The sequence below is a fragment of the Dipteris shenzhenensis genome, chromosome 8 (genome assembly GCF_047967505.1).
Source record: "Dipteris shenzhenensis isolate YYH24624 ecotype China chromosome 8, Dip_SZ_1.0, whole genome shotgun sequence".
NCBI lineage: Eukaryota > Viridiplantae > Streptophyta > Polypodiopsida > Gleicheniales > Dipteridaceae > Dipteris > Dipteris shenzhenensis.
Window position 1 is genome coordinate 3,902,606 of NC_141603.1, and position 22,219 is coordinate 3,924,824.

Here is a 22,219-nt window from a genome sequence, read left to right on the forward strand (position 1 = left end):
GAGGGGCTACGCAGAGGAAAAGCATCCACGTAGCTCTGAATTATAGGATCAAATTACAGAGTGAGCCCATCGTCCCCGTAGTGCAACTACTTCTCGCCCCGCCTCATGGGACTCTGTTATTCAATTCGATTGGCAAGGATGGGTATCTGTTGTATGGATGAGGAATTGGATGCTGCTTGCCTTGAATCGCTATGCCTAAAAGCGAAAGCCACGGCTTTCCCCTCGGCCCACCCACGCCGTGGAGCAAGCAGCATCGCCGCTCGACTTACAGGAAAGCGTTTGGCGGTTTTCTTGGCTACGCTTGGTCCTAGAGCTCTATATCTAAACTCTGGTTCAATCTGGAGAAGGCTTTGATGACTCGGGCTAGGGGGCAACAATAGGGGAAGAGGGCTTGCGAAACAAGATAGAAAAACAACAAGAAAGAGGGGAACAAAAATACGTATTCTCTTCTCCGAGGCCGAAACACTGGCAGGATAAGAAGCAACCTTCCTCCTCAAAGGTGCCTGAAGATGGGGACAAGGGCAAGGCGCTCGAAGTGATCAACGTGAGCAATGATTTCGTTCATCCGTTTCACCTATATTTAAAGGTTTTGCCTTGGCTTTTTACGCAGTTGGCTTTTACATAGCTTTTCAAAAGCTTTCAAAGCTTTTGGGCTTTCAGAATTTAAAAAATCTAAGGGTGTATATTGTGCCATGTGGAAGCATAGGATTTCAGAATTTGAAAAAACGTCCTAGTGCTGGCCAAGTAAAAAAGCAGTTCATCTACTTACCAAATAGATGTGTGTCCAAGCTTAGGTTTGGTAAATATTCGTATACTAGAAATCGCTCAGGACCGTTAACACAGCATCCAAAAAACTTTATGAGGTTCTTATGTTGCACCATAGCAAGAAGATCAACTTCGTTCAAAAACTGGCATTCGCCTTGATGGCTTACACGTGAAAGCTTTTTAATTGCAACATTCCATCTATCCTCTAACGTTCCCTGTCAATACGATTTTTATGTTTTCTTTAGCAAGATCTATGAATTTTCAATTTACTGAGCCTAGCATACGTAAGTTTAAACTTACGTAATATCCTCAGCCCAGAGACTCAACGTCAAAGTTTTGAGGACATGCTTCGGTGAATCTGAGAGCAATTTTACTACATAAAGCGGATCCTAAACACTTGTGTTACCTTGTACACGGGACCGAATCCGCCCTCCCTGAGTCTGTTGTCAGGATGGAAGTTCCTTGTGGCTAAAGCCAATTGAGCCCTCGTAAATCTCACTTCTCGAAGTGGAAATTGGTTATTGTTATCACGGAACTGCAGTCGTCCTAATGCGTAAAAAAGCCAGCAGCTCAATTATTGCCTCAATTTCCTAAAATTGTGTTGACAATTCCAACAAATAAGCAATCTAGAGCACTCAGAACGGATAAGACAAATTTGTGGCATGAATTTTCTGTCCACATCATGTTCCATTCAATCACGATTAGTGCTACACACACAATACACTCACACACACACACACAAACGTACGTAAACACGATTGATAATGTTTCTTAATGTGAAAGACGATTATGATTCAAAATGAGTATCAACTCTCTACATTCCTCAAAGGGAATGAATGAGTATAGATCGATTAAGCGGTTACAAGCAGTCTTGTTCCGGGTCTTGTTTCGTTCAAAGTCACGACAAAAGAGAGAAGAAAAAGACCCTGCGAAGCATGCAAGACGAATAATTTGAGCATATAACCTCTGTGCTTAGTTTTCTGTCGTCTCCAGATTGCGTAAGATATACACAAAAGTAGTGCTGCAGCAATTGCAGAGAGAGCTCCGATAGTTATTGTAGATGACTTCCTCCGTGTCTGTAGAAACAAGCAGGGTTTCATTTCATTAAGAAGCTATGGGGCATGCTCTATTTCTTACCGGGCTGAAACACTGGCAGGATAAGAAGCAACCTTCCTCCTCAAAGGTGCCTGAAGACGGGGACAAGGGCAAGGATTTCGTTCGTCCGTTTCGCCTATATTTAAAGGTTTTGCCTTGGCTTTTTACGCAGTTGGCTTTTTACGCAGCTTTTCAAAAGCTTTCAAAGCTTTTGGGCTTTCAGAATTTAAAAAATCTAAGGGTGTATATTGTGCCATGTGGAAGCACAAGATTTCAGAATTTGAAAAAACGTCCTAGTGCTGGCCAAGTAAAAACACGTTAATAAAATAGTCAATATATTGTTTGACTAGTCGTGGAGCTTTATAAAAGAACTTGGCCAAAGTATTCCACAAGGCAAAAAACTTTCCTTCACTATGAGGTAGCTAGTGAGGCACCTTGTAGCCTTAGCTAGAAAGGAAAATGCTTTGGAGTAGAGTGTTGCGACAAATTCAAGAAATATGCTACAGGAGATTCATAAAACATAGTAGAACAGAGATGGTTGTTGAAATAGTGTCGTAATTGCAAAAAACTATAGCCCTACAAAACCTCCCAAATTGTTTCCTCTAAGAAATGTGACGATAACAATAGCAGCAACAGAGATACAACCCTTACTTGATAATGTTCCTTTTGAGAAAAAGTGATGTTGAATAGTCGCTTATACAACACCTTTTGGCAATCGACAAATTTTGTGATCACACCATTAATAGAAGTGACTAGTAAACATTAGGTATTTGCAAGAGAAGATAATAGACAAAGGAGCGATGTAGATAGACCAACGTCACCTAATGTCTAATAAAAGGTGTTTGTGGTGAATGAAACATTCTCCATCCATAATACTTGACTATTTGAAATGTCAATTAACAAGGTGGGAATCCCACTAAGGCCCTTCCTTTTGAAATGTTATTGTAGGTGTCAGTGTTCATTATACGTAAATGTATGCAATGCAATGGTCTATGCAATATGAGAATGAGTAAGTTGTTGGTTCTTTGAATTCTAAGTTGAAACAAAAGTAGTCGATCATGGTTTGTAGATTTGTTGATTTTGGTGTTTTTTGAGAGGTATCTGTGCTGAAGTGTGGTGTGGTCTCAGTAGTGACTCACGTGTCATGGGGTAGTTGAAGATATGCCAATGGAGCTTCCACTCCCGACTACTCCTTGTCGGAGCAATGCATAGCACGAGCCATCTGCAAGTGTCACTCAAGCAGCCTCTGGATTGTTGCAATGTGGTTTCACACAAGAAAGGGGGAAGGGGAAGAGGGGAGGGGAGAGGAAGAAGGAGGGAGAAGGGAGGAGGAGGAAGGGAAGAAGGAGAAGGGAGTGAAGGGGGATAGAGTGACAACCACAAAGGTACTACAATGGAAACAAGAGAATACCCAAAACACTCTCTTGGAAGAGAAGAGGGAGCTTATATTCAAACTTGTGCAAACAACAATGAAGACCAAAGTCAAACTTTTGGCCTTTTATACATGTCACCTTTTGAAGGGAGGGCCAACCCTTTTCCTTTTTAGCACTCTCTCTCACTTTACAACCATGGGCTCTTGGGCTCGTAGGTGTGAAGGCATATTGCTATTCTTACCAACTCTCCCTACTATCAAAAATAGCGCTTGTGTTAACCATATTAAAGCGCTTGGGACAAACCTAGTATTAGGAGGTGGTCCTAACCGGTTCCCAAATAGCACTTGTGTTAGCCTCGCCACTCCTAAGCTCCAGTGATTTGGGGCTCAAACACCTTGAGCGCCGTCACACCTTCACATGTTTGGTGTTTGAACCTCATGAATGCGGCTCAAAACCTGGAGTGATAAGGCTAGGCTTCCATGAGACACTCAAAGGTAATCCTGAATGTTGCTGGAAAGCCTTTTCTTCGAAATATTTGGAGAACAAACTCCCTAAGTTTGAGCTGTTTTTCTTTCAGGGCTATTTTCATTGGTGTCTCTATTTCCTATGGATGTGGAGATGAACCGTGCAAGGCGCATGCACTCTTCATGGTCTAGAAGTTTGGATCTCGTTGTTCCTGGGGGCAACTGGAATGTACAACGTCTGCACGTTGCCTGTAATCTTTGGACTTTTGGGCGGGCTTAAGGTATTTGGGGATCAAACTTCCTGAGCTTGAGCTATACTCCTTCTGTGTGCACATTGCTTGTAATCATTGACCTTGGTGTATTTGGGTATCAAACTCCCTTGAGCTTGTCCTGTTCAAGTAGATCATTCGGCTTGGTCACCTTTACTCATTGATTACCCTACATTTGGCAGTTGTACTCTGTGGATGTTAACATGCCCCCTTTCTTGTTTTGTTGATCCGTCCTTGGGATAGGCGCACTGGAGGAGGATGGTGGAGAGGACTGACTGTAGGATGGCATAGCGGTCCTGTTGCTTGGATGTGAGGTGGGCAAGGTACGAGTGGTAGTTTGAGTGAGGTCATTGAATGACAAATACAGGTTGTGGGTCTTGGCCTTCGGGGGCTAAATTTACTTCCTTGACCGGGGCCGGTCCATCATATCCTTGAGAACAACCATCCTCTCACGTTCTTTTGGCCTATTGGTATAAGATCTTGCGATCCTGAATAGTATAGGCCTTGTAGTGGGTTGGCACCTGGGTTGGCACCTGCCACAAGTCTTCTTTATCCTCAATCTCCTCATTTTCTACCGGGGTAGGGGACTTTTTGGCCTTTGCCTTGCCTTTAGATGCAAGGGATTTAGGACCTGAAGGGGGCCCTTCCCTTACACTTACAGAGCCGATGGGGGTGGTTACCTTACCTTGTTTTCACAATTAGAGGAGAACTCATGGTGGGTGGTCATGGCACCTACGTAGGTCACCCCTGATTTTACCCTTATTGTTCCCTTGCTTACCTCTCGTGGTTTGAGCATATTGAATATCCTTAGGGGAACCACTGGGGTCAGACCCTCAAGCTCTGGGGTGGTGATCTGAAACCCTACTATTTTTGGGACATCTATGGTGGCTAAAATGTGCATCTAGTTCTGCGAGAATTTCGGCTCGATGAGGGGGGCATACTAGAAGTCATCAGACTCCTCCTCATCCTCTCCCTTGTCATAGGGTTGGAATAGCTTCATGGAGGTGGTTTGGGTGGTGGTGTCAGACTCTGCAGCAAAGAGGTGTCCTGACAATGGGTGGGCCTTATAGGAATGCAGGTCCACTCTCATGGTTTGATCCTTGTGCGCCATAAGTAGATATTATCATTACACAAGTCATGTACGAGTCCGAGCATTCGTAAGAAGGGTCTGCCTAGGATAGCTTCATATCCGGGCTGTCGTGTGAAGTCCATGACCACGAACCTGACAGGGTATGTGAATTCAAACACCTTAATGTTGATGCCAATAGTACTCCCAGAGGTTCAGTAGTTCCTCCATCGGCTAGCTTTGCTATCAGATGGGTCTGCTCGAGTGCGGGTTTCCCCCCAGCATTCCTTGGTGTAGACACACTCCTGCTCCCCTATCTAGGATGGCTTCTACCTTCAGGTTCTGGTAGACTATAGGGATTGAGGCATTTGTGTCATCACCCTCGAAATACTGGCCTAGCTTGTTGATGGGAATCTTGGATAGGTTCGGCCCCTTATCTAGCATTGATTGGTTGGGCTTAGGTCTGGCAAGGGCTGGAGGTAGGAACGGTCTGTTCATCCAATTGGACAGATCATGCCATAGGATGAGATTTCCTCTTAGCAGAGACGCAATCGGCATTTTCACTTTTGTAGATAGGAAGGCAGCCAGCCCGACATTATCGTAGGGTTCCCGTGAAGCTTCTTCCTCCATGGACAACATGTCATCAAAGCCGTACAGGTCTCCTTTGTCTTGGAGGTTCTGCAGCAGTGGGTCTTCTTGGAACATCTTCTGCATCAGATCTGGAGCTTTCGTTTGCTCCAAGCTGAGGTGTTCTTCTTCCTCCAATCTTTCTGGGACCTTGAGAGATTTTTTTCCTCAATGCCCCATCAAGTGGGTTGGATGGATAGTATCTGATCCCCTACTGGCCTTTAGTTGATGCTCGAACTTATCTTGGCACTCATGCACTAAGTCCTAGGCATCTTTTAAGTATTGCTTTTCTAAGACCGGGGTCAAGATAGGTCTCTTTATAGGTGGGAGCTGGTGCCAGACCCTGAGCCTACACTGGTGTGTTTACTTTTGGAATAGGGGATACCTCAAGGTCACCTTGGATGGAAGACTGTTTGAAAGTGGAGGAGGTGGCAAGGGTAGCTGTCTCCTCATCGAAACTGTCCTGGATGAATGCCTGATCGGAACCATCACCTACTCGAATGGATTTTTTGGAACGAGTTAGAGGCTGTGGAGGAATCTCGAGACCGGGCAATGGGGATACCTTACCCTTCTTGGTGAGCTTCTTCATGGCCTTGCCTACTGCCTTAGCCTACATCCTTGTAATGACTTGTAGTGGCATTGTGGCCACATGGCCTTGTTCGATGCTAAGTAGATTGAGGCTGGTGTTCTTTGGCGGCATGAGTGGAGTGGGTGGTCTTCTCATGGGATAGTCCTGGAATAGATGCTTCATGCTACATCCTATGCACAAGGGGGCGGGGTTGGTTGCGGTTGGGGTAGTGGACATACGATCCCTATATGGACAGTCCTTCAAGAACTGTGGGCCCTGGCATTTAAAACAAGACACCGACGGGTTCGAAGTGCCTCGGTAGGGGCATTCACTTGCTCTATGGGGACCTTGGTAGGTATAACATTAGAGCGGGGGCCTCCAAGCAATTGAGTTCAAATCTCTCGCCCTTGCGTTTATGGGGGCAGACTGGAATACGGGGACTCGTTGATCCTCTGGCGGGAGGTAGTGAGCTAAGGCTCCACTCCCCTCCTCGTAAGGGTAATAATCATGAGGTCCATGATCAGGGTCCGTTTCCTCCTAGTCGTTGGGCAACTCTTCAACCAACACTTGATTGATTGGGGCGATGCGAGGTAGTGGGGGTTGTGGGCCTAGTATGGGTGGGGGCAACGGAGCTGGTTCAGCATGATACTCGCTAGAGCTAGCTATAGGGCCACCTTGCGGGAGTTGGGGGTTGGGTGGGGCTATTAGGGCCAATGGGGGTCACATTTGATACATTGGTTGGGGAAGGGACCTCAAAAAGCAACATTGGGAGGTATCATGGTTTCCCCACCTATGGTAGTGTGCACAGTAGAGTGCTGGCCTTACCCTTAGGCACGGGCACTCATTGGAAGAGTGGTTGCCATTGCATACCCCACACCAGACATTGTCTCGTCTCATGGAAACAAGTGGGGGTTGCTCGGCACTTCTTTGGAGGTTCCTGCTCTCCATTGCTGACCTAGCTGCTCCAACAAATTAGAGGCTAGCTCACTCACATCCAGGCTTTTAGGCTCATTAGCCTCCTTCTTACTTGACTCTACACTCGAGGATCTAACTAACGGGGCTACTTCGGAGGAGGTTGAGGCCTTGTGCGAATCCACTTTGTCCATCATATTGTCACATATACGGATGGCCACTTTATTGCATAGATCAAAGAAGGTGGGATTCATCACCATGAGATGGTCGTGTAGCTTTGGGTCTGCTAACACGATAAGGAATTGTGGCAACAGTTGTTCGTCACTCATAGGGTTCATAGCAGGCATTGAGGTGCTTAATCCTTGCAATGTAATCCTTAAGGGATTCTTTGTCATTTTGTTTCACCCCATACAGCTGGTTGATCAAGCTCCATTTATGACCGCTGGGAGCTAATCCCACAATAAAAGCCTTTCTCAATGTCTCCCAATTGATCTTTTCCTCTGGGGTGAGAGATCTATACCATTGACCTGCCTTGCCATGTAGGCTAAGGTCTAGGCTAAGGCAAAATGCATTGGCCATTTCAAGGTCGCTTGGTGCACCAAAGACTTCGCAAATCTGCTTGAACCTTTCCTTGTGAGAGATCGGGTCTCCTTCTCCGAGGAACTTGGTCATCATCTGGGAAATGGCTATGGGATGGCTCCTCGAGGGATTTTCCATCCATGCAGGGAACACTGGGGCGGGTGGCAGTGGTGTTGCCCCCCTTCCTAGGGCATTCACCAAAATACGCATAGCCTCACCAATTTTAACATCGTTTGAGCAACTAGCGGAGGTGGTCTTGCTGTAAAACTTTTGGGTCGTAGGGCTAGCCTTAGGCCTTGCCCAGGTGGTGGTGTGCATGTAGTTGCTAGTGTCGGCATCGGGACAGAAGTACCCATGCCTACATTCATTGGCACAACCGGTATGGATGAGAAGGAAAGGACTCCCGGAGGTGGGGGGTCCTGGGGCATGGTAGCATTGGTCCCATGCTACGGGTGGTAGGGTGAGAACTACAGCGCCCCAAAATTGACAAAGGCTGGTAGGGCTGGGGCGATTAGGGGGTCGTAAGGCATCCCACCTTGGAAGTTCCTAGCATCCCCTCGACTTGGGTCTTGTCTACAGAGTTCCCTCATCCATGGATCTTCATCATCCATGTTCTCCTACTAGGGGGTCTGGCATAAGCGGAGGAACCTGGATTGGGAAAAGTAGTTTTTGTCCCAGTTTGTGGCTCAGGAACTATATGTTGCTGGCCTTCCCTTCCTACGGACATGCCAACAAAGAGGTTCTCTATGTCTATCGACTCTGTTCTTCCCAAGCAGCCGAACATATTAGAAAACGTACCTCTAAGCCTAGATGCAATCGAAGGTGTAGGAGAGTTGGGAGAGGCTACACTCGTGAAGAAGGCTTCCTATGCCCTCGAACCTATGGGGTCTTGCATCACTCCTTCAATACTCTTTGTGTCATCTGAGCTAGATGGAGTTTCTGGATAGGGTCCTACAAACAAGTGGAGGCTAGGAAATGAGCTGTAAGACCCCCGACTAGGACGGAGGGTGGGTTGAGTGTAGCTGGAAGTGCTTTCTTCTGGCATTGGACCCTTTGGCAAAATCCTTCCAGACCTCAGGTGCATGTGGGGTGCCTCTAGCTGGGGACACCCAAGCTGAACTAAGGTTATGGAATTTTCTATTAATTCCTTAGCTACCCCAGAGGTATAACACCGGTTGGTGGGGTAACACTATAGCACTGGTCGATGGGCTACGGGTATGGCAACGGGCAGTGTAGTACGGTTTTGGCAGCGGGCGATGGTGTAACCTTTCAGCGACGATCGACGGAATAAGGAAATAGCACTAGTCAGTGTCATGGATGTATGGCAACGATCGGTGGGAAAATAGTTGCCATGTGGTCGGCGCAATTGAAAAGGCGGAATATCCCCACAGGCATAGGGATACAGTATGACATCAGTTAGCGAAATAATGACTCGACGGGATAGTATAGCAACGATGGCATAGTACCTAGACAACATCGAATGGTGAGATTTCACAGCGATGGGTGGTGTGATGTAGTAACACAATGGCGAGGGGAAACAATTACGACTACGGATGGAGGGGTAGTTTCATTGTGCCAGCAACGGGATAGTAAAATAGCAATGAATTCTAGCTCATCAAGCTCCATCTGTAAGTAAGCTCCTCCATCTATACAAGTGATATTGGACCCGTCCTTAGATCCCCAAGGCTGATCAACATCTTTCAACCTCCATTACAAAGTATAACTCTGTGCACCACTCTTCAATGTCTTGTAAACATCGTCACACCTGAATCTGCATTCTGCAACTCTCTCTCAATAGGACATAGAGTCATCATTAAGAAAAGTTAATCTCTTACCACATTGGCATATGCCGGGTCGGATTGGCTCTCCTTTGCATAGTCAGGGTTCTTCTTCTCGCGGTCTTTAACAAAATGTCAAGGCATGTCACAATAGAAGCACTTTTTCTTGTTTTCTCTCTTTTTCTTATTTTCCCATCAAAAGAGTCCTTATCATCATTTATATTCTTTGCGCCCTTTTTCAACGACTTCCCTTTGACCATGAGAGCCTTGTAATCACCAACTTCACTTCCGTCAAACAGCTTCATTTGGGCTTCTTCCTAAAGCACCACTAGACCCAATTCCTTGGCATGGCCTTTACTTGTTCTCCAAATGTGCAAGTCGTCACCAACCCTTGGTACGTCCTTGGAAGCTTGGTGACCAGAAGCATGGCCAATGGATTACTCTCCACCTTATGATCAGCTACTGTGAGTTGACCCCTACGAATCTTCACCTTCGCGAGGCCCATGACTAACTCTCCTTGCACCCATCGTCATGGTGAGCAATTGATGTTGGAGCATGATGGTCTCTCTGTATTTTTCATTTCATAGCCATCGTTTAAGATCTTTCATGCTTCATGTGTCGTATCTGCCAATTGAATATGGGGGTCTCACAGCATCCGCAGTAACCATAGAGAGAGCAACTGCCTCCTTCAGATTCCACTGCTTCATGCCAAATTTCTCTGGCCATTACATGACTCCGAACTTTCACTTTCCAGATCGAATAGTTGATTCCATCCAGCTTGACAGTCTCACCAAAAATCGGAATGAATGAACTAGATCCCATGGCGTGGTATAGATGACCCGAAGTCTTTTGACCCGCTTCTGCAATCACTGCAAGTCAACAAAACACACCTGAATGTGGCTGCTCCTTCCTTCTCAGCAAGGTCATCAAATTTCAGTTTGGAGAAGGCCCTTCTTTTGTTGATCTCCAAGACACCAAAGCTCGTCAATAGCTTGGTTCTGATAGCATATTAGAGAAAAGGAGTCGCTTGCTACAGCCAACCCCTACACAGAAAAATAAACAGAGAGAACACTTCAGATAGAGAGAGAGCACCAAAGACGTACAGCCAAGCAATCTCATATACACATAACAGATCCCAGTACAAAATCTTGTAAAATCTGCACCACCACCTCCAGCAAGCATCCGCTGAGGTATGGCACAAAAATCAATGCTGTTTGCAGTTCCTACTTATGTAGAACTCTCTTAAATCACCACACGCCTCCTACAAACTTCAGTGGCTGCTCTAGGTGAGTCTCCTGCTGATCTTGCTGTCACCACAATCTAGCTTTTCTACTGTCAGTAGATCTTCCTCTTTTTGTCCTCCTGGAGTGTGCAAATCTATTGCAGAACAGACAAATGGAAGTGCCCACATATGGGCCTTCTGATCTGGCCAACCAGATCAGCCAACCTCACCCTAATTGAGACGACCTGACCTGCTGCCAGCCAACCTGATCTGGTCCCTTCTGGCATTGTGCAGTCTGCTGCTGGTTCTGGCCCAGTCTGCCATGTGGCATACTGGCCTGCCTCTGTGTTGCAGGACTGCCAAACTGGATGCAACACTTGTCAGCTCTCCTGCCACCTACAGGCCTATAGATGTGAGCCCCTGCCGACTGCAACTCCTGCACAATTCGCCAGCCCTTTGGCCCTTGTGCTGCTATCCTGCGCCTGCCAAATAGCCCCACAATGGTGACACATCCCAGCACTCCTGAAACCCCTGATCTGCAAAAACAACCACACACAACATCAGAACAGAGCAGGCTGCTCACCACCCAACCGTGACATCTACGGGATGTGATCCCGAATTAGAAGATGTCCCCTCCGAGCCACGAGCTGAGCTACTGGCACGAACTCCCAATCAGATCCAAACCAGCCTGGTGTCCCATAGCACCAGGTGGCGCTGTGAAGCCCTGGATCTGTCACTGGGCCTTGGGCTACGCTAAGATGTAGGCGCGCGTCCACGACTCAATCCAGGATCAGACCTAGCACCTGGGAACGAGACTTGCTCCCAACTGCATACTGAGAACTGAACCCCCTGGGCCTCTTTTATAGACTTGGGCCCCGGCGCCAAAAATAGCGAAGACCTATAAATAGTTCGTACCCTTGCCACTCAACCCGAGAATCAAGCCTGCCTAGCTCTAAGCCTCCCCAAGCTAACCTGAGCTAGTTCTGTGTACCTAGTACACGTCAGATACCAATCCGTGCACATGACATACTCCCCCTCCTCTAAGAACTCACTCCTGAGTTCGCTAAGAAATCCGGAAATGTTCTTTGGAGGTTTTGTAATGTCTCCCATGTTGCATCCTCCTCAACACGATCCTTCCACTTAATCTTGTATTCCGTGATAGTACGATTTTGAATCTGTCTTTCACGAAATTCAAGAATAGATTCAGGTTCGTGAGGAATAAAAGTCAAATCTGTAACTTCTATAATCTCATGAGGAGAAACAAGTTGATCATCTGCACCCAATACTTCTTTCAGTCTACTGACATGAAAGACTGGATGTACTTTAACATCAGGAGGCAATGCTAGTCGATATGCAACTGGTCCCATTCTTTTAATGACCTTGAATGGGCCACAGTATCTGGGGGATAATTTCGGAACCAAACCAGTACTTGGGCTCTTGGATTCCTTAGGAATTCTCAAATATACCATCGTTCCTTTAGAGAACTCTCTGGGTGAACGATGTCTATTAGCATAAAATTTGTCCCGATCTTGGGCACTTCTAATAGACTCCTTGGCAAACTGCAACATTTCTTGCATATCTAGCAAGAAATTCTTAGCAGCATCATTTTGACCATAACTGGTGACTTAGGTTGAAACCCGTACATAAGCATAAAAGGACTGTAACCTGTACTAGAATGCTTTGCACTGTTGTCAGCAAATTCAATCATGGGTAGATAATCTTCCCATGAAGACTGTCTCTTAGATACATATGCCCGAAGCATGTCTTCAACCAACTGGTTGACCTTTTCTGTACTGCCATCAGATTGTGCATGATCCGAGGAACTCATACTTAGAGTAGTTTCCAACTTCTCAAATACAAGTGTCCAAAAGTTACTTGTAAACTTTGAGTCCCTGTCACTGACTATGTCAGATGGCAAACCATACAGCTTGAACAAGTGGTCCACAAACTCGTGAGCCAACTGAACAGCTGAAATAGTTGTTCTTGTAGGTAAGAATCTAGCCATTTTTGTCAAACGGTCGACTATGACCCAAATAGAGTCATGACCCTTGCGCGTTCGAGGCAAACCAGTAATAAAATCCATGGAAATACTTTCCCATTTATTACCTGGAATCTGTAAAGGCTGTAATAAGCCCGCGCTTCTAAGGCGTTCAGCCTTAGTAACCTGACAAACCCGGCAACCTACTACATAGTTCTCTATAAATGCACGCATCTTAGGCCAATAAAAGGTATGCTTCACAAGAGACAGAGTCCTATGTATACCTGGATGTCCCGCACTAGGAGCATCATGACACTCCCAGAGAATCTTGGATTTAAGGTCCAGAACATCAGGCACACAAATCTTTTCATTCCGGAACAGCAAACCGTTCCTAATCATCCACGGACCTCCCGCCGCCTGTATCCTAGGTGGCACAATCCCTGAGTCCTGGTCAACCATGGAGCTCCCATCCTGGACTCTCTGCCAATAAGAACTGAAATGACTATCAGTTGCGTATAGCCCTCTCAAGGATTGATATAGGTCTGAGGATATTTCCGTAAATGACAAAGCATTTACAAACTTAACTCGCCTTAAGGCATCCGCCACACTATTCAACGAACCCTTACGATAACGTATTTCGAAATCAAAATCCTGCATTAGCTCTGTCCATCTAGCTTTCCTTCCTCTCAATTCTGAGCCATCACACACATACTTAATTGATTGGTGATCAGTCAATACAAGGAACTTTGAACCATACAAGTAGTGTCTCCAAACCTTGAGAGCATACACTACAGCATAAAGTTCCTTCTCAAGTGTGGGCCAACGATACTGAGTGTCGTCTAGCTTCTTACTCTCGAAAGCTACAGGTCTGCCCTCTTGGAATAGAGCTGCCCCAATCGCATAATCACTCGCATCGGCCTCCAAAACATAAGGCCGGGTAGGATCGGGTAATGCAAGAACGGGTGCTTCCTTGATAGAAAACTTCAAGGTTTCAAAAGCCTTGTTCATTGCATCATTCCAAGAAATCGGCTGGGTAGACCTGCGTCCACGGCCTTTCAATATGTTGGTCAAGGGTGCCGTGATATGTGAATAATCACGCACTGACTTCCGAAGAAATACCGTAAATCCTAGGAAAGAACGAAGTTGTTTCACAGTCTGAGGGATAGGCCATTCTAAAACCTTCTGGATACGATCCAGATCAATGCTAATATCTTCAGAAGAAATCTTGTGTCCTAAGTAAATGATCTCCTTCATAAAGAAGTCACATTTACTCATCTTGGCATAAAGCTTATGCTGTCTTAGAACAACTAAGACAACCCGGAGGTGTCCTATGTGATCCTCAAGCGTTTTACTATATACCAAGATATCATCTAAGAACACTACAACAAATTTGCCCAGAAAATCCCTGAACAAATCGTTCATCATCTGCTGAAAAGTAGCAAGAGCATTGGTCAAACCAAAAGGTAATACGAGGAACTCGTAATGACCATACCTAGTCCGGAATGCGGTCCTATCTATGTGTTTAGCATAGATACGGATTTGATGATAACCCGTGCGCAAATCAATCTTAGTGAAATACTTCGCTCCGGCCAAACGGTCTATCAAATCATCAGAACGAGGTAAAGGATGGCGGTTCTTAATTGTAACTTTATTTAATCGTTTATAATCTATACACATTCTCCAGGAAGAATCTTTCTTCTTTCTTAAAAGAACAGGTGCACCCCAAGGTGATTTACTTGGGCGGATATAGCCCATATTCAGGTAATCCTGAAGCTGGATAGCTAACTCATCCTCCTCTACCTGGCTCATCCTATAAGGTGGTACACTGATAGGTTGAGCCCCTGGGACTAAGTCTATGCGATGATCTACTGCCCGTTCTGGAGGTAAACCTTCCGGCAGTTGAGCTGGGAATACGTCCTTAAAATTATCTAACAACATTCTCAATTCCCGGTGTTCAAACACACTTAATTCATTCTTGTTAATTTCCATTCTACTCCTTCCTTCCGACATGGCTACTGTCAGATATGGCTGAGAATAAGGAGAAGATTCTAGTATTACTCACCTTTCTAGTGCACCGCCAATTGGATGGAAAAAATTACGGTGTATGATGTGTTATGATGGAGTTTGTCTTGCGGTCATATGATCTTGCGGACTTCATTTTGGTGGGTGTCCCAAGGCCAGATGCCCTTGCAGTAAATCTAGGAATCCTGGAGCAGTAGCCGGCCAAGAATTTGGCTCAGCTCTGGGACAGAGTCAATGCAAGGGTACGTTCTTTCATTTTCTTGAATTGTACTCCTTAGATTATTAATCATAATGAGCACATTCCTGTAGCCAAAGGGATATGGGAGCACTTGGCATCCTTGTACAACAAAACTTCTCCCATGAAGAAAGTCTCTTTGGAGGTTCAGATGAGAGTGTTGGATCCCGCAAAGTCTTCATCCATGGGGGTGCACATTGATAGGCGCCAAGAGCTTCAGCAAGAGATTCTTCAAGTAAGAAAGTGGAATCAAAACACACTGATAGACATCATAATGAGAATTGTTTAATATATTCCGAAGCTGCATCGCAGATACAATAGGCCCCTGAGAAGGGGGGATTTGATCACACTGAATACAAAATTAGGTGTCCTTATCTACAAAAGAAAGCGTATGCTCCGTCCATCCGATCTGAATATTGTGGGTTTTAAACCACTCTATCCCGATCAACAAGTCTACATGCTCTAGATGCATAACATAACATGTAAGAGCTCCCGTGTAGGCCTGAATCCGGATAGGAAGCGCTTCAACCTTGCGATCCCAAAACTGCTTCCCAGCTGGAAGCTGCACCTCATAGGTGTGGTCGCTAGGTACTGTGGACAGCCCCATCTTCTGCACAAATTTGTAATTAACAAAATTGTGAGAGCTGCCCGGATCAAAGAGAATGTGAACCTGTTGGTCCCTAACTTCTCCATAAACTCGGAAAAGATCATGGGAACCAAACAACGAAGTATTGAAAGTACAATTACAAGAAAGGGGGCAGGTAATGACATTTACTGAAATACCTGTCATCGTGACTTGGTTTGCTCCCTTGGCTGCGGTACGTGGACCCGCCTGGAGCTTCGATCCTAGCACCAATTTTTGGTTCTTCCGCTTAAGACACTCATTCTTTGTGTGGCCCCGCTCCTCGCAATAGAAACATCGGCCTTCTTTCTTGAGCCTGAGAGTGCGAAGGAAACGGGCCTTACCATTCTTTGCTGGAGTTAAGCTTTTCCTGGAGGCGTTGTCCGTAGACTTCGTCTCCGCAATACCAGTCGTATGCTGAAAGAACTTGTGTTTATTCTTTCCACTCGTATCGGTAACTGTGGTTGCCTTGGTACCGGCCATGGTATCATCATATATGCGCGCATATGTCATGGCCTCCTGCAACGTTGTGCACTTGTTGTTCTTTATCTGCAACTTATAGGAGTCTGGCAAACCATCCACAAAGAAACCTAACAAGGTCACTGGATCCATTTTAGTGGCCCTGGTTTGCAGATCCCTAAATCTTTGAAGATAAACTTCAAAGGTCAAGTTCAATTTTGACATATCGAGGGCCTTGAGCTTGCCAACGATATCGTAGTCATCCTCCTTCTTCAGGAACTCCTTCCTGAAGATGCCCTCAAAATCTGTCCAAGTATCAAGCTTAGGCTGGAGTTCTTTCCACCATAGCAAGGCTTTACCTGACATAAACCCTGCTGCAAGCTGAATCTTTTTCTCATCTGGATAGGGGTGGAATTGGAAGTGTACCTGCCACTTGTGCAACCAAGTGTCAACTACCTCCTTTGTTCTTGACTTTTGGTCACCCGGAAAAGGATCTGGAGTTATATTCGGGCCTAGCACTGAAGCCATGGCATCCACATGTGTGAGTGCCTGTACAGTGCTAGCCAGAAGAGTGAGAGTTGCTTGTATCCCCTGGAGTTGCTGTGTCAACCCCGATTGATTAGTATTGACCTGCTCGAATTTGCCATCAAGAGCAGTCGTAAATTCACTGAAGGCTTTTTTAGTTATCAGGTCGTCATAGAGACCCTGATCGTCCTCTCCCACAGGAGTGTAATCCAAGTCCTACTCTCCCATGGTGAACTCGGGATTTTGAGCATCAGACATGGCTGAAATCTGATTTGAATACAAACGGAGAGAAATAACTGACTGCAACAAAGCACAGAGGAGGATGGAGCAGAAGAAAACCGTCCCGAAAGATGCTGACGGAAGGAGATGCTGAAATCTGGCGAATCGGAAGCCCGCGAATCCCGAGGCCTCCCCGAACCCGCAACCCGGATGCACGTGCTGCTGGAGTAACTGTACGGTCTGCTGACGCAGGCCGTACAAGGGCTGACGGAGGCCGTACAGTGCTGACGTAACTGTACGGCGTCCATACAGTGCGTCAGGTACAGGGCGCAGTCGAGTTTTGAAGCAGCAGCAGGTACAGGGGCTGGCGAAAGCAGTCCATACAGGCTGTACGGGCTGATGCAGGGCCTTCGATGGCTGCGCAGACTGACGCAAGCAGGGGGCGGATGCAGGAGACTGCACGAGGCAGGGCGGTGCTGGCGCAAGCAGGGTACGGACGAGGCTGACTGGCTGGCGCAGAATTCGAGGTGAAGGCTCGAAGCTTGAGGCTGCTTGTGGGGAGACTAGCACCCTGCCCTCACCTATATAGGGTGCAGGGCAGCCTTATTTGGAAGCTGGGCTTCCAAAAAAGGCCAAGCCCCTCCAGCTTTGGAGGGGTGCTTTTTCGGAAAAAGCACCCCCCTGCGCAGGCTGCACGCAGCCCTGTGCGCAGGCTGTTCGCAGCCTGTTGCGCAGGCTGTTGACAGCCTGTTGCGCAGGCTGTTAAGCCTCTCCTTGCCCCGTCTACTCCATACCATCCTAAACGCTACATCCCCGCCTCCCTTGCTGCCTTTTTCCTGCCCATCTCTCCTGCTTTTCTGCTCTCTTTCTCCTTCCTCTAGTCTTCTCTCACAAGCCTTCAGAGATCTCGATTTTCTCTCTCTCCTATTCTTCTTTCTTTTCCAGATATCTCTCCACCCCTTCTATCCCAGGTAGCCAGCAAAAACGCAGCAAGGAATTTCGAAATTTAGGGCATACCTGGAAGAGAAATCCGTCAAAATTCTCGCATCAAAAGTTCCTACCTCAGGAGTTGGCTCTGATACCAACTGACACATCCCAGCACTCCTGAAACCCCTGATCTACAAAAACAACCACACACAACATCAGAACAGAGCAGGCTGCTCACCACCCAACCGTGACATCTACGGGATGTGATCCCGAATCAGAACATGTCCCCTCCGAGCCACGAGCTGAGCTACTGGCACGAACTCCCAATCAGATCCAAACCAGCCTGGTGACCCATACCACCAGGTGGCGCTGTGAAGCCCTGGATCTGTCACTGGGCCTTAGGCTACGCTAAGATGCAGGCGCGCGTCCGCGACTCAATCCAGGATCAGACCTAGCACCTGGGAACGAGACTTGCTCCCAACTGCATACTGAGAACTGAACCCCCTTGGCCTCTTTTATAGACTTGGGCCCCGGCACCAAAAATAGCGAAGACCTATAAATAGTTCGTACCCTTGCCACTCAACCCGAGAATCAAGCCTGCCTAGCTCTAAGCCTCCCCAGGCTAACCTGAGCTAGTTCTATGTACCTAGTACACGTCAGATACCAATCCGTGCACATGACAAATGGATACTTGGCAGGGCTATATACAGCAGCCCCACAACCAGCCCCAACATTGGGCTCACTATCAGCCATATCTGCTGACCAGGGTGGCCTCTCAACTTAACCAAAGAAGGAAGATCTGTTGCCGTGGCATCCTGTTTGCTACTCACGTGGCAGTCTCTCCCACTCCCTCTTCACGTGCCCATACGGCACAATGCTTACCCATGTTAGTACAACTATCAAGCCCCACTACACTCCTCGAGGCTAGCAGGTGGGGCATTGAACCTATTTATCTAACAATGGAAACCTCCTGGTCGTTGAACTCCTTTACATTATGCTTTATCATACCACTGACTGAGGACGTACACCATAGGGCTCAACCCTACAGGATTGTTTCAACTTTCAGTATTGTACTAAGCCTCTACAGGGCAAACCCTAGGGGACTTCTTCCCAGTTTATTTAGACATGTGCACTTAGTTCATGCCCAAGCAAAGCAATGAAGAAATATCTCTACAGAAAGGGGCCCAATAATCTGTCATTTCTTGTGATTTTTTGCTATCCCCTTTAGCTCAGCAGAGCACATATACAAGTTTCCTGCTGCCAATAATAGTTACAACATGGGCATGCATCGCCAGACCATCTAATATGCACATATAAATTATTAACTTTAACAAAAACCCCAACCTCAAAGCCATGCACATGATGAGTTATTCAAATGGGGCATCTCCCTTTTCAATCTCAGATAAAATATCCCTGGCATTATGGCAAACAGTACACCTATGAACATCCTTTGTTACTTGGATTTTTGTGCCTTCGGTGTTGGGCAGGGCCTAATACTTGAAGGAAGAGTCTCACGAGATCCCTCACAAGTCAATACTTTATCCTCCTGCAATATGGGCTGCAACACAACATCCAGCTGTGGCACATATCCTTGCTCTTTCATCTTCCTCCTCAACGTCTCTACTTTGGGTTGAAACATGTCACTTGGATGTGGACTTTTGTCCCCCACAGTGAATTCATGCAACTTACTGTTGACATCAATCCATGCCCTGCCTAGCTTCTTTGCTGCAGCAGCATTTTTTCTCAGCTCTTGGATTTTAAAAGCGTCTTCGCTCATGCCAGCATTAGCATATATATCTGACATGAGCACATAACCAGCACCATAACTGGGATCTAGGCAGCAAGCTTCACGGAAACACTCTCTCCCTAGCTCAATATTACCATATGTTTTACATGCAGTCAGCAAAGATGTCCAGCCTGTAATATTAGGTGAAATTGGCATATTCCTGAGTATCTGTGCTGCCTCATTCAAGTATCCTGCACGGCCAAGAAGGTCGACCATACAGTTGAAGTGTTCCATGCTTGGAATGATGCTATACTCTTCCCTCATCAACTTGAAGTAATCATAACCTTCTGCCACATCGCCCATGTGACTGCAGGCGGCAAGAAGACTGCTATAATTCCAACTATCAGGTTTGAAACCTTGTCGTAGCATTTCATTAAGGCATTGCCCTGCCAGCACGCTATTGCCATGCCTGGAATATGCTGCAATCATCGCACCCCACGACACAGCATCTTGGGTTGGCAATTGGCCAAACACTCTGTGCGCCTCCTCTGGGCTCCCACATTTGGCGTACATATCAATGAGGGCTGTTCCAACCATTACATCAGATTCAAATCCACACTTGATCAACTGATAATATATCAGTCTTCCCTGCTCTAAGGCCCCAATGTGGGCAGATGCTTTCGTGATGCACACAAACATGAACTTGCCTGGCTCGAAGCCTTCCTTTTGCATTTTTTGGAAAAGTTCAAGAGCCACACAAGAATTCCTTTGCTGGGCATTCCCTGCAATCATAGCACTCCATGACACCACAGTTCGATCCGGCAAGTGATCAAATACTTCCCATGCTTCTGCTAAACTTCCACATTTTGCATACATGTCAACAAGCGTGTTTCCAATAACCACATCTCCTTCAAGCCCACTCTTGAGTATCTGGTCGTGTATCAGCTTACCTTTCTCAGCTGATCCTAGGCTGCCACATACTTTCAGTAAGCTTAAAAATGTAACCTTGTCTGCCTTTATGCCCTCCTTTTGCATGTTCTTGAAAAGGTTAAGAGCAGGAAGACCATGCTCATGCTGGGCATATCCTGCAATCATCACATTCCATGAAACGACATCATGACTTGGCAGATTGTCAAACACTTCTCGTGCCTCCGCCAAGCTGTCACACTTGGCATACATGTCAACTAGGGTGTTCCCAATAGTGACATCTGTATCAAGATTGCTTCTCATGATGTGGTCATGTATTAGTCTGCCCTTATCTGAATTTCCTATATTGCAACACACTTTCAAAATGCAGAGGACTATAACTTTTCCTGGCTTAGCGCCCTCCTGTCGCATTCCAAGGTATAGATCAAGGGCCCTCTCGTTTGCTCCAAACGAAGCATGTGCTGAGATGATTGCATGCCAGGTATAAATACTTGGTTTTGTAACCTTTGAAAAGACCAGGTTTGCGTCCAGTAAGCTCCTACACAAGGCAAAGAGTCGTATAAGGTGGTCCGCTAAAATTGCCAATGATTCGAACCCATAGCTGACCATCAGGGAATGTAGTTGGCGTACACCTTTCAGCTCTTTGTTCTTGGTACATCCCTGTAAAAGACGGTAAATAGCGTCTCTTGATAAAGGCAACCCTTGCTGGTAGATCTCATCCACCTTCCATTTTTTGCTCAAATCTCCAACGGCTTCATATATTGCATCACATTCAACCACTCTGAAGGGTCAAGAAGCGTGTCAGAGGCACATTTACGTACGCGGTTAACAAAGAAGGCAAACTCTTTGTTTCAAGGTTGAGAAAGAAGGCAAAGTGGCAATGCTGGAATAAAATGAATACCTGTAGAAACCCCTATACAATACCTGAGAATCCTGCTTAGACTTCCAAGCTCCAAAGAAGAATCTACCCTTCCATAATGTTTTGAAAGTTTCCTCCCATTCGCAGAGATGCATCTATCGAAGCACAATTCGAAGAGGACACAATGCCTCAAGATTTCTGTTTTCTTTCCACAAGCGACCCAAGATCGAGTTACAAAGCGCCACAACTGCTTCAGTAGGAGAAGAAGCACGAAGGCGATGACGTGAAGCGTATACACACATACACACACGCCTCCTTGAAACCCATATGCAAATCTACTCAAAAGATTTACCACAGCGATAGATTACGTTTTTGAGTACTACCTAGATATCGAGAAGCGTGAATGAACCCTGGGACGTGAATCAAACTGCCTCCGAAACAGCTTCTCAGCGTCCTAATAAAAATACCATCGATATTCATTAGGCCAAACTTGCACCTCCACTCCTGTACAGGAGGGGACGCCACCCATTTAATTTGTAGTATAAACCCTTTAGGATGGCTCAATGTGGCCCAAGCCCATTTGATTTCCGAGTAGTTCCACACACTTTTTTTTTTTAAAGTAATGCGAGTAGCTTATATTACAGAATTAGGTGATACAAAAAGAGTCTCCAAAGCAGAGAGAGTCTCCATCAAAAGCAAGAGTAAACTATCTCCAAGCAAGACGTCTCCAGGTCACCTTCCTTGCAGGCATCATAAACAGATTGCCTTAAGGAGGCTCGAAAGAACTCATAGGGCTGAGTGAACTGTTGTTGCAAATATGCCATATTATGTGCAGTCCAAAAAGTCCAAAGAGCCCAGTAACGAACCCAATGAAGGAGAAGGGAGTAGAGTCTTACTGGAGTGGGACATTTGCCAAAAATCCCAAAAAATTTCCCAAAGGTTGTATTGGGGAAATGAAGGCGTAACATTTGAGAAATCCTCTGAATCAAAAGCCTAGAACAT

General features: G+C 46.2%; 1 protein-coding gene across 2 annotated transcripts; it reads right to left on the reverse strand.

Moving 5' to 3' along the window:
- Nucleotides 1-18,426: 18,426 nt before the first annotated feature.
- LOC147898988 (putative pentatricopeptide repeat-containing protein At3g15130) lies at nt 18,427-21,730 on the reverse strand. Of its 2 annotated transcripts, XM_087378411.1 has the most exons (3): nt 21,601-21,730; nt 21,283-21,415; nt 18,427-21,139 (listed from the first exon to the last, which is right to left on the reverse strand). In XM_087378411.1, the coding sequence occupies exons 1-3, from the start codon at nt 21,695-21,697 to the stop codon at nt 19,159-19,161; spliced, it is 2,211 nt and encodes a 736-aa protein (XP_087234537.1). In that variant the 5' UTR covers nt 21,698-21,730; the 3' UTR covers nt 18,427-19,158. The 2 variants fall into 2 exon arrangements, with proteins under 2 accessions (XP_087234537.1, XP_087234538.1); XM_087378412.1 differs by lacking the exons at nt 21,283-21,415; nt 21,601-21,730 and having other exon boundaries at nt 18,427-20,896; nt 20,991-21,094.
- Nucleotides 21,731-22,219: the final 489 nt, after the last annotated feature.